At 41.8% G+C, this 12,670-nt stretch overlaps 1 protein-coding gene across 4 annotated transcripts in view; it reads left to right on the top strand.

Moving 5' to 3' along the window:
* The window catches only part of ADD2 (adducin 2), a 177,589-nt gene that overhangs the window by 103,199 nt on the left and 61,720 nt on the right, over window positions 1-12,670 (top strand). For 3 of the 4 annotated variants that reach the window (XM_007476305.3, XM_007476306.3, XM_007476307.3), the window contains 4 exons: window positions 7,083-7,316; window positions 8,850-8,988; window positions 10,872-11,023; window positions 11,536-11,616. In XM_007476305.3, the coding sequence (XP_007476367.1) occupies window positions 7,116-7,316; window positions 8,850-8,988; window positions 10,872-11,023; window positions 11,536-11,616 (573 nt within the window). In that variant the 5' untranslated portion in view covers window positions 7,083-7,115. Of the gene's footprint in view, window positions 1-6,514; window positions 6,696-7,082; window positions 7,317-8,849; window positions 8,989-10,871; window positions 11,024-11,535; window positions 11,617-12,670 lie in introns of those variants that run through there. The other variant, XM_001381730.4, reaches the window with a different exon arrangement.

The raw sequence follows: 12,670 nt of genomic DNA, 5'->3' as shown, positions 1-12,670 counted from the left end.
TCAATAATAAAATGTTGATAAGAGGAGCACCTACCTTCCAGGGTAGCTGCAAGAGATATTTGGAGAATGATTAGCACAGTGTCTAGTGCATAGAAGATACCTAAATATTTCTCTCCTTGCACCTTGCTCTCCTTGCATTCTTCCTTCCACCATAGAATCATATAGATATTTAAATTATTCTAAAGATCAACTAAGCCAACTCCTTCATTATATAGATGGTAAAACTGTGGCTCAAGGAGGGAAGTGACCTGTCCACAGTCTTTCATACAGGAAGGAGCAGATCTCCCAAACTCAGCTCTTCTAACTGCAGGTCTGGCACTTTTTCCCAGTGCGATGCACTGTTCTCTACAAATACTTGAAGAGAGAGGTTAACCTCTCCTGACCTGTCTTTTCTGCTATCATTGAAGCATTCCCAGTTTCTTCAGCTGCTCTGTATGCAACATGATTTCTGATCTCCTCTCCATCCTGTTCTTGGTTCTTGGAACCCCCTCCGCTTGTCGTTGTTGTTCCCAAATTTGGGTGCCTAGAGTGGAACACATATTTCATAGGTGGCCAGACCTGGCTTGAGGACAAGTGGATTGATCACTTTCACTCTCGCTTTTGTTTCTGCCACCTTTTGGGTTGAGGGCCTGAACCAGAGGCTTCTCATCTGTATTAACATGATGATCAGATGGTATTAAGAGCACATGGGGGGGGGGGGCAGCTGGGTAGCTCAGTGGATTGAGAGTCAGACCTAGAGATGGGAAGTTTAGACTTCTAGGTTCCTAGGTTCAAATCTGGCCTCAGACATTTCCCAGCTGTGTGACCCTGGGCAAGTCACTTGACCCCCATTGCCTAGCCCTTACCACTCTTCTGACTTGGAGCCAATACACAGTATTGACTCCAAGATGGAAGGTAAGGGTTTAAAAAAAAAAAGAGCACATGGCCACCAGTCCCTGTGAGCATCAGTTTGGTTGGAGTCCACTACTTGGCAGTGATACACAAAGCTGCCCTTGAATAACAATTCTGTTTGTAGACAATGTAGTAGGACTTGCTTTTCAAAAGAGTCTGAACACGTTGTTTTCTTCAGGATAATTTAATGGGCATCAAACTTGGTTCAGCAGAAAATTCTCTAAACTGGGAGTCCAAAGACCTGTAGACAGGTTATACTGCTTATATCCGTGTGATCTTGGAGAAGTTCCTTCATTTCTCTGGACTTCTATTTTTGTCATCTAGAAAATAAAGAATCCAACAAGATCTTCCCTGTGCATCTTTCAAGCTCCAACAATTTATGTATATATAGAGAGATATATAGATATACATGCATATATAGTTTCTGTGTTTGGGTGTGGATATGGGTAGCTAGGTAGTATATTGAATAAAGGGCTGGGATCCTGAATTCAAATCAGACCTCAGACACATACTAGCTGTGAAACCCTGGGAAAATCACTTAACCTCTTTGCCTTAGTTTCTTCACCTGTAAAATGAGCTAGAGAAGAAAATGATAAACCCCTCTGGGATCCTTGCTGAGAAAACCTCAAATAGGGTCATAAAAAGTCAGACATGATTGAAAATGGCTGTAACAAAACATAAATGGGGAGAGAGAGAGAGAGAGAGAGAGAGAGAGAGAGAGAGAGAGAGAGAGAGAGAGAGAGAGAGAGAGAGAGAGAGAGAGAGAGAGAGAGAGGGAGAGGAGAGAGAAGAGAGAGAGAGAGAGAGAGGAGAGAGAGAGAGAGAGAGAGAGAGAGAGAGAGAGAGAGGGAGAGGGAGAGAGAGAGAGAGAGAGAGAGAGAGAGAGAGAGAGAGAGAGAGAGAGAGATTGAGAGATTGGCTTTTGATATACCAATCAGAACAATGATGGGTCCCTATGGCTCACATTATTCTCTTCCCTTCTCTTAGCTTTGTCTAGAGAGGTTTTTGGAAGTGGGGGCAAGCTAGCATCTCAAGACTGGGTTTCTAGGCAACAGCGAGTGGGGCTGTTGCCAGGGGAGCAGGAGGCTGAGTGGGAAATAGTGCTATGCTGGGAATGACAGTCACAGCAGAGAGGAAGCCATCCTATCAGGGTTGGCTCTGCACAAAGTTGCAAAGGAGGGAACTTGGTCTCTGGTGCCCTCCCATGGCTCCTCTCAGCAGTCTGAGCAAGCCCTTTCCTTCTGGGTCAGTTTCCCCTTTTGTAAAATAAGAGGGTTGAACTAGATGATTTTTATAGTCTCTTTTAGCTCTAAGTCCCCTTCTCCTATGAACCATCTTGTGGTCCTCTTCCCCTCCAAGTACCCACTTGACTTACGGCTCATTATTCCACCCAATCTATCTCTCCTCCCACTTGCCTTACTGCTCACTTCCTTTCTCTCTGCCTTTCTGCCTTCAAAGACTACTTTGTTCAGTTTATTACTCCTGCCAAGCTTTCAGTTATCGATTTGATCAAGAAATGCATGGTAATGTGTAAATGACTGATAATAGCATATCCTAGGCATATCTAATGAGAAGCTGAAAAGAACACCAGATTTGGAATGAGAAGACCTAGGTTTGAGCACTGTCTTTCACACTTGTAAGTCTTGTGGGGGTTGAGGAGTCGGGTCATTTTATCTTTCTTAGCCTTCATTTCCTCATCTCTAAAATGGGGCCAAAATACGTATACTATCCAGCTTAAAGGATTGTTGGAAGGAAAGTGTTTCATTCATTGTTCCATAAGTGTGAGCTGTTTTGATTATTTTTGCCAGATATATGCATTTGAACAGGGAAGTAGAATGCCTTAACTCAAGGGAATAAAAAAATTAACTTCAGGTTCTCAGATATGACAGAAAAATAGAGGTGGGGAGATCTTTTTTTTTTTGAAAAATTTATTTAATTAGCCAATTTAAAACATTTTTCCTTGGTTACAAGAATCATATTCCCTCCCTCCCCCCCACCCCTTCCCGTAGCCAACACGCAGCTCCACTGGGTATTACATGTGTCCTTGATCAGAACCTATTTCCATGTTGTTGATGTTTGCACTAGGATGATCATTTAGAGCCTACATCCCCAATCATGTGGGGAGGCCTATTTTTATAAGGAGTGCCTTTTCAAGGATCCAGAACCCTTTTCACATGGGTGGATCTATAGGTATAAAATAAATTTTCACCTCCTCTGTTATAATCTTAACACCTATGAGGCAGTAAAATGTTTTATAACTGGTTGCATTTAAAAAAAAGTCTAAAGCTCTATCAACACAATAATATCCCTACTATCACTGAGACAATGGAATGGGACGTACCCATTTCCCCCTTGTGATACATCTCAAGCTGTCTTTCTGTGATTTCATTTCATCAACTTCATTCTAGGCAAATCAACAGACTTTTTTAGTCAGCCATGTGTTGGGAACTGGGGGAGGGGCACAAAGGTATCGTGCAGAGTCTTTTCTTGAGAAATTTACAACCAAATTATTAGGACTAGAACATGTATATCAATGAACATGACCCCAAGTAGACTGGGACGAGGTCAAAGGAGGGTTCTAAGAAGACAAGGACTCTAAGAAAAAAGTTCTTACATATGAAGCCCTGCAGATCTTAGTTTCAGATTAGCTGTGCTGCCAAAGAAACACACACACAATCAAGAAGGGTAAAATGAAAAAATATGCTTCAGTCTCTTCTTAGTGTTCATCAGTTCTCTCTGTGGAGTAGGGTCACACTTTTCATCATGGGTCCTTTGATGAAGCTCCAAGAAAATCTGAGGAGTGAGAGAGATCTCCAAGCTAGGAGAGTAAGAAGAGTATGTTAGGAATAACATCTCTTTATTCCTGGGTACTATGTCTCATACAGCCAAAAATTGCATGAGTTGTCTTTTTTTGTAACTCTTACCTTCCATCTTAGAATCAATACTGTGTATTGGTTTCAAGGCAGAAGAACGGTAAGAGCTAGTCAATGGGGGTTAAGTGACTTGCCCAAGGTCACACAGCTAGGAAGCATCTGAGGCCATATCTCTAGTATAGGTTGTCTTGACTTCCATTCTACATGGGATTTACTCATATTGAGCTTGCATTCCACTAAAATCCCCTAGATTTTTTTTTTTCAGATGGACTGCTGCCTAGACCTGCCCCTCCATATTGTAATTGGGAAGATAATTTTTTGGAACTCAAGTATAAGACTTCACATTTATTCTTATTAATTTCACCTTTGATTTTATCCAATGTTCTTGCCTGTCAAAATTTTATCGAGTATTGACTATCATCCGGCATGTTAGCTAAGCCTCCCAGCTACATGTAGATAAGGTGATGCTTGCTCTGGTTTTTTTAAAACTTTCTATGGTTTTTAAGAGGTAGAGGTGAGATGGGAATGCATATTTCAGGCATATGGGGGTCAGTCCACAGAAAGGCATAGAGATGGAACTGCCATATGAGAGGAACATCAAGAAGGCCATTTAGGCTGGAATGCAGAATGTAGAAAAGGAAGGATGTCTAAGACTGGAGAGTTAGGTTGGACTCAGGTAAGGGCTTTAAGGAACAAACAGAGGAACTTATGTTTGAACCTAGAGGCATTAGGAAACCACTGGAGTTTACTGTGTCGGGGAATAACATGGTCAGACCTGGGCTTTAGGAAAATCATTTTGGCAGCTGTGTGGAAGATATTTTGGAGATGGGGAGAGAATTGAGACAAGGAGTCCATGTAGAAGGCTATTACAATAGAAGACGAGAGGTAAAAAGGGCCTGAAGTACAGAGATGTCCATGTGACTAGAGAGAAGGGGACAACTACAAGAAATGTAAGTGAGGAGAAATGCCCAAACTGGCACTTAATTGGATAAATGACTAGGGAAAAGTGAAGAGTCAAGAAAAACACCAAGGTTGCCAACCTAAATGACTGGAAATATGTAGAAGACTCATCGATAAAATGCAAACATATTACGAACTCATAAACTTACAGAATATTAGACAGTAACAGTCCACCCTCCTTATTTTATAATTAAAAACACTGAGGCTTAGATTGGGTAAGAGGCTTCAGTCCTGCGATAGAATCAATATGAAAGAATAATAGCGCTGTCAGTAGAGGTCTACCCTTCTAGAGCATCTTAGCATATTGGTCCATTTGGGGCATCTGGGTCCTCTCTGGAAGTCATTGGTCTCTTTGCCCAATCACTTAAATTTGGAACTACCCACAATCCCTACTGCCTGTGTCCTTTATACTTTTTTTTCCAAGTTAGCCTTTGATGCATTTTATGCATAAGTATATACCACTTTACAATATACAAAATGCAATATCTCTTCACATTTTACATGCCCCACAACTATTTCTGGGATTCCATTAATACAAACTGCTTATAATCAGTCTTATCAGAAGGGAACTAGAGAGGGGGCAACTGGGTAGATCCATTGATTGAAAGCCAGGCCTAGAGACGGGAGGTCCTAGGTTCAAATCTGGTTTCAGACACTTTCTAGCTATGTGACCCAGCGCAAGTCACTTAACCCCCATTGCCTAGTCTTTACCTCTCTTCTGCCTTGGAACCAATACATAGTATTGATTCTAAGGTGAAAGGTAAGGGTTTTAGAAAAAAAAAAGAAAGAAAGGGACTGGAAAGATCATCTTATCTAATTATTTCCAAAATTAATTTGTCCACAGAACACCTTAGGAGTTGAAATATATTGACAATCCATAAATATTCATCCAGGGGAGCCTGGGAGCATAAAAATGCATCCCATAAAAAAGAATTGGGGAGCAAAATAGAAACTATTTGGCTTTTTCATACTGAAATAACAGTGTATGATACGTATTGTGTTTATATATGCATATGTATATACATACATTTTCATTTTTAAATTTATTTATTTATTTTAATTTGGAAATTCATTTTCATTTTTAATATGTATACTAATCCCATACAGGCCCAAACCCCTCCCTCACACAGAGTGTACAGACAAATACTCTCTGTGCTGACTTGATTACTATATTTTCTCTCAGGCAGGCTGAGGTTCCCAGAGAAACATCACCAATGTGAGGCAATACTTAAATAATCTCAGTCATTGGGGTCACTCTGTTGTTTATAATATGAATATAGTCCCCCTATTCACCATGTTAACTCTAGATCCCCCAACAAGTTGGTTTCTGTTTAGAGAAATCACCCACAATAACAGTACTTTTAGGTCTTCAATATAATGATTTTCTTAATAATAAGGCAAAAAAGACAATATCACATTGTTTAAATAATAAAAATATTATAATCCACATCTTGGGTCCCACTTTCCCAAGATACAGTAGATATCTATGGGAAGAGAGTAGGAACATGCAAAAATCTGCCAACAAGGCAAAAGAATGAGAAAAAACATGTATTCAAGGTAAATGATAACTTTGGAACTATAAACCTCAGTGCCTTCTTTCCATCTCAGAAACTGTCCAAAAAAGGTCCTTTGAGAACATAGCTTCTGAGTTGATTGAACAGATGCTTCCACTAATACTTCTCCAGGGCCCCATAGTTAGTGGGCAGTATAGATAAATGGCGACCCAGGTGTAGTTAATAAAAGAAGAGAAGGCAACACCTAAAACAATTAGCCTCTAACTATTCCCCCTCACTGAGACGTGTAGAGGGAGTCGTCTCTTCTTCTGATTGCAAATACCCTTTTTTACTTCTTTTTCCTCTTGTAGGTCTTCCTTTGATGATATCTCATATGTAGGTTTATAGCACTTTACAATATACAAAATATAGTGTCTCTTTTAAGTCTTCTAGCAACCCTGTGAAGTGAGGGCAACAGGTATTGCTAATTCCATTTTTCAGATAAGAGATTGCCACTCAGAGAGATTGTGATGGTGCCTAGCCAAGCTCTTAAAAGAGAAAATGAGGATTTTTGAACCCAAGACCTCCATCTCTAAGTCCAATACTCTCTGCACTCTATCCCACTGCCTTTGATGTTCACTTGAATCTTATGTCGCACATTGACAAATGCTAGTGAGACAGCTAGAAGGATTTGTCCTGGGCTAGACCCTGTTTGGAAGGCCGTGGCCTTATACCTCCCCAAGAATGCCACGAGTTCAAATGAGAGGAAAGGGGTTGCTGGGTACCCGACTCCTTTGTGTTAGGGATCATTCACTAGAATACAGACTTCAGTAACTTCCATTTGTATCCCTCTCTCTGCTTTTAGGATCCTGAGAGTGAGCTGTAGACTCCCAGGACAATGAGTGAAGAAAGTGCTGCTGAGGCCACCGAGGCCACTGAGGCCACCTCCCCTCCACCTCCCCAGGGCCAGCGCTACTTTGACCGATTCTCAGAAGACGACCCTGAATATATGCGCCTTCGAAACATGGCAGCTGACCTCCGACAGGATTTCAACATGATGGAGCAGAAGAAGAGGGTCACTATGATCCTTCAGAGCCCTGTAAGTGGGATCTATTCCCGGGTCCAGTCGCAGATGGAGCAGGAGATGTGTGTAATGACTAAGGGACAGAGAAAGGACTGATTCCTGGGTTGTCTTTATTTGGAAAGTTGGGTTTTTTTCACACTCCTACCTTAAATTTATAATAGAACATTATCCCCTCGGCCAGAGAAGGTGACTATTTATGCCCAATGATCAGGAGTCTAATAAAGGATAATAAGCTTGCCATCACTGGCGATCCTTAAGGTTCTCATTCTCACAGGGCTGGACTTAGTGTCTTTCAACTCAGAGATTCTAGGAACTTGAACTTTTGTTTTTGCAGCCTTATAACTGGTGAGCTAGGTATTATGGGCCAAAATACTAGTGGAACTGGAGTAGCATGAGTTAAACCTCTACACTACCATAGTACCTGCCCAGACTGCTACAAGCCTTAACCCTGAAAAACCTCAGAGTGCAGAAATTTGGGTCAGAGAGTTAGAACAAAAATGTGATATCTTGATTATGACCTGGTAGGGTGAACAACCAGGCATAGAATCAGAGAATATTAAAGTTGTAAGGGATTTTAGAGCTCATCTAGTCCAATCCCCTAACTTTATAGTTAAGGAAACTGAGGCCCAGAAAAGTAAAGCCCTGGGTAAGGTTAATTACAAAAGTATTTTCCTTCTTTGGAAGAAAAAGAAAAGGAATTCTTTATTATAAGAGCTAATTATCTTTCACATTACCTGGGTTCTAGACCCATGTAGTGGCAAGAGTATTGGATGTGGAATTATGAGGTCTGGGTTTGAATCTTAATTTGCCACCAATAAAATATATTAGCAAAAAGGTCACCTCCTTTCAGGGGCAAGTAGGTTGCTCAGTGGATTGAGAGCTAAGCCTAGAGATGGGAGGATCTAGGTTCAAATTTGACCTCAGATACTTCTTAGTTGTGTGACCCTGGGAAAGTCACTTAACCTTCATTGCTTAGCCCTTTCAGCCCTACTGCCTTGGAACCAATATACAGTATTGGTTCTAAGACAGAAGGTAAAGGTTTTTTTTTTTTTAAACAATAAACCTCATTGACTTTCCCTGGCCTCAGTTACCATATCTATAAGACGAAAGAATTGAGCTAGAAGATATACAGAAGAATAGAAGTTCCTTTCTAACTTCTATTCTTTTACATACGTAAGACTATTTATTCACTGAATCAGTCATATAACTTCTTAGAACAGTGAATCTGAGTCACACACAGAGTCAGGGAGTAAGTGTCCTTGGAGTCTTCTCCCTGTGTCCCAACCAGAGCAATTTAGAGAAGCTCTCCTAGAGAGAAAATGGAACTATCTTTGGATCCCAGCAAGCTGGGAAGGGTCAGACAGTCTAGGATCTGACTGACTAAGGTGCTCTCTACTGTTTTGCTCGACTCCTCAAAAAAAGCAGGGTAGGGATCTTTGGCCGCCATTGCAAGGGCCCTTGGCTGAGGGGAAGAAGTGTGGAAGCCCGGGGAACTTGAATAATTTGTGAAGGAAGGGCCCCTCCAAGAGCCATGGGATCCTTGTTCAGTCTTTCAGGGAGGAGCTGGAGAGCCTCATCCAGGAGCAGATGAAGAAAGGAAACAATTCTTCGAACATCTGGGCCCTCCGGCAGATCGCGGACTTCATGGCCAGCACCTCCCATTCGGTCTTTCCAACTTCTCCTCTCAGTACGTGGGCAGAGAGAGCTGGGGGTGGGGGATGGAGGAGAGGGCACAGTCGGCAGCTGTTGCCAGGTTACCAAACTGGGTGAGGCCGGGCTAATGGGCCTGGTGGGAATTGCAACCTCAGAGCTATTATCCCTTTGCTTGGTCTCTGTGGCTGCTGTTGAAATGCCTACTGGGTAATTTTCTTCTTCAGTCTGGGGTGTGGGTGGATCCAAGGAAGGGACCCATGGGAAAAGCCTGATGCATGCCAGTTATGATGCTGATATTGGGGGAGATGAGGGGGGTGGCTTTCAGAAAGAACCTAGCTCCTAGTATAATGAATTTATACACTAATTTTACTATATCTTAAATATGGTGATACTCTCTTGACATCATCATGCTACTCTGGTATACTTGGAAATGCTAGGGTTTAGGGATCAATTTAATGCTGTATTTATTCTGGTCTTATTAGTAAGGAATAATATTTGCTATTTTTGATAAGAAAGGAGAAGCAATAGATTAGTCTTTCTGCCCAGTTTCTGAGGGTAGTCATACTGTTGTATCCTTGAACCATCAGCCTTCTTAATTCTCACAGTGAGCTAAGGAGCAATGCAACTTGATTTCTTGTCTGACCGTTAGTCAGGTATACCATAGAAGGAATTCCTGATTAGGGGTCCCTTCCCAGTTAGGTTTGGGATAGACTAGATGACCATAAGATTCCTTCCAACCCCAAGATTCTATGATCTACAAATATGCCAGTTGTAAGTTCAAAGATATTACTTATGTCACCAAACCTTCTTCCTCCACTCCCAATATTCTTTACTTTTAAAAAAATCTGTCTCCAAGAATGAAGCATTATGAATTATGAATCTTATAGCAGGCATAGGGGCTGGGCCTAAGATTTATTGGTCCAAAAATCTCTCTGGTGAGGAAATTCTCTCTATCATGGCTCATTGGTATCTTCTCTGAAACTTTTAGTCATAGGGTTTCCTAGGACACTGAAAAGTAACTGACTTGCCCAGGGTCACACAGCCTGTATGTAGAGGAAGGACTCGAGAGTCCAGGTTTTCCTGGTTCTGAGTCTGGCTTTCCATTCACTCTACCATGCTGAGTCAAATAACAATATTTATTTGTGTATATCTCAGAGGCGCTTCTTTTGTACATACTCATGGATACATGTTATCTTACCCTATAGTATGTAAGGTCCCTAAGGTCAACACCTATTTGTTTTATGTCTTTGTATCCCAGAACCTAATGCATTGCATGATACATGTTAGATGATCAACAAATGCTTGTCTTCTTATCCTCGGCAGACCAACCCCAGTGGATAGCATTCAACAGGAAGTGTAGCCCAAGAATTAGTACAATAGACTAGGAATCAACATTAGGTTATTTATGTGACTTGAGAGTAAGTTACTTAACTTCCTCTGATCCTCATTCTCCCCATTATCCTGTACAGAAAAAATAATCTTGTAGGAAGAGCTCTAAATTGACAGGATTATAAGAAACTGCCACCGTTCCCAAAGAGGGGGAGCATAGAGTAGTAGATGGAGAACTGGCCTTAAAGCCCAGAGGACCTTATTTCAAGTCCTTCCTCTGGCCCAGACTGGGTCTATGATTCTGGACAAGTTATTTAACTTCTCAGTGCTCATCTAGATAAGTAGTTGTAGAAATTGTCCCTACCTACATTGGTAAAAGAAGTTTCCTCACCAAAGGTTTCCCTGTACCATTAAAATCACAGGTCCTATCCCTGTTCCATTGCTTAACCCATGTAAAGTCTCTATTCCTGGAGTGGCAGGAAGAGTTTTGACCCTGGGAAGGGCAGGGAAGGAGTGAGGAACCCAATGGCCAGGTTGCCTGATCCTGGGGTATCAGCTCTGCTCCCCCACTCCCCTGCCCCTCCATAGATCTCTCCATGATGACCCCCATCAACGACCTCCACAGTGCTGACTTGCCGAACTTGGCCAAAGGGGAACGGCTCATGCGCTGTAAGATCGGCAGTGTCTACCGACTCTTAGACTTATACGGATGGGCCCAACTGAGCGACACCTACGTCACGGTGAGGAGAAAGGGGGAAGTGATGGGAAAGCAACTCGGGGTGGTGTGGGAGCTCAAATAATAACCCCGCAATTCCCACCCAGAGATTCTCCAACTCTTGGCAGGGTACCAACCTAAAGGTTCTTTGGCCTTCCCTGAAGTCTATCTACCATCACCATCCCATGCAGATTTAGCCAAAGGGCTCTCCTCTCTCTTAAGAGCACTTTTATTCTCAGCTCCTCCCTCCATCCACCAGTTGAGTCCTTTCCTTTCTTTGTGCTTAGATTTCCCCAGTTTCTGAGAGTGCAAATCTCCTCCACCTCTTCTTCCCTCCCAAGAGAATACAGAAGGTGAAGTTGTTTGAGATGCTAAGTGTAAAGTGGTGGGGGCAGGAGAGAAAGGTACCAGGCAAATACCCAGTTCAAAAACTGAAGACACTTTTTCAGGAGAAAGCAGAAAGTAGGGTGCTCATGGGAATATACCAGTTAGCCCTACCCCAGAGTTTTCCCTTAAACTTCTGTGTCTTTCCTTCAGCTGAGAGTTTCCAAAGAGCAGGATCACTTCCTGATCAGCCCCAAAGGCCTCTCCTGCAGCGAAGTCACAGCTTCCAGTCTGGTGAGTACTGTTCCGTCATTCCACACTCCCTCCCTTCACTGTCAGTCCTTGTTAAGAAAGAAGCATGCTCAGTGGGTTGAGAGCTAGACCTGGAAACAGGAAGTCCTGGGTTCAAATGTAGCCTCAGACACTTCCTAGCTAGCTAGGAGACTTTGGGCAAGTGTCACTTAACCCCAATTGTATGGTCCTTATCATTTCTTCTGTCTTAGAATGGGTACTTAGTATACTTTCCAAGATAGAAGGTAAAGGGTTTAAAAAAAAGAAGCAGGAACTATCCCTCCATCTTTAGAGTTCAACACCATTAAGTATTAGTAATTAGTAATTACCCTACGCCTCCAAATCGACATATAATATAGTTCTTACTCATAACATTCCTTTTAATTTAATGTCTCTAATCAGCCTAGTGATTGGTCTCCCAGACTCAAGCCTTTCCTCACTCCTGTCCATCCTCTACTTAGCAATCAATTTCATCATCACTCCCCTCTCCAGTAAACCTCAATGGCTCCCCATTGCCTCAAGGATCAGATATTCAATCCTCTGTTTGGCTTTCAAAGTCCTTCATAAGTTGGCCCTTTCCTGACTTTCCAGTCTTCTTATACCTCATTCTCCTCCACATCTTCTGGAGCCAGGGACCAAATCCTACTTTCTGTTTTTCTCCTAACATCTCCATCTGCTAAGGCTGGGGATTCTCACTGACTGCCCACCATGCCTGGGATATGCTACATCCTGACTTTTGCCTCTTGACTTTCCTGACTTCCATCAAGACTCGGCTAAATAGCCTACCTTTGCTTGGAAGATTTTCCCAGAGTTCTTTAGTGACTTCCCTGCAAAGTACCCCCAATATTTATCTCTATGATACATGTGTAAATATGTACATATAAATATATGGTTAAAGACACATATATATGACACACATGTACATATATTATCTATAAACAAACACATATATTTATGTATATAATAAAATATATGCATGTATATATGTATAAATATACAATGAAGATACATATATGTACATTTATATTTTATATAAACATGATAAAGATGCATATAC

The sequence above is a fragment of the Monodelphis domestica genome, chromosome 1 (assembly GCF_027887165.1).
Source record: "Monodelphis domestica isolate mMonDom1 chromosome 1, mMonDom1.pri, whole genome shotgun sequence".
In the NCBI taxonomy this organism is placed as follows: domain Eukaryota; kingdom Metazoa; phylum Chordata; class Mammalia; order Didelphimorphia; family Didelphidae; genus Monodelphis; species Monodelphis domestica.
The sequence above is the reverse complement of the archived record's forward strand: the minus strand, read 5'-3'. Positions and strand labels throughout refer to the sequence as shown.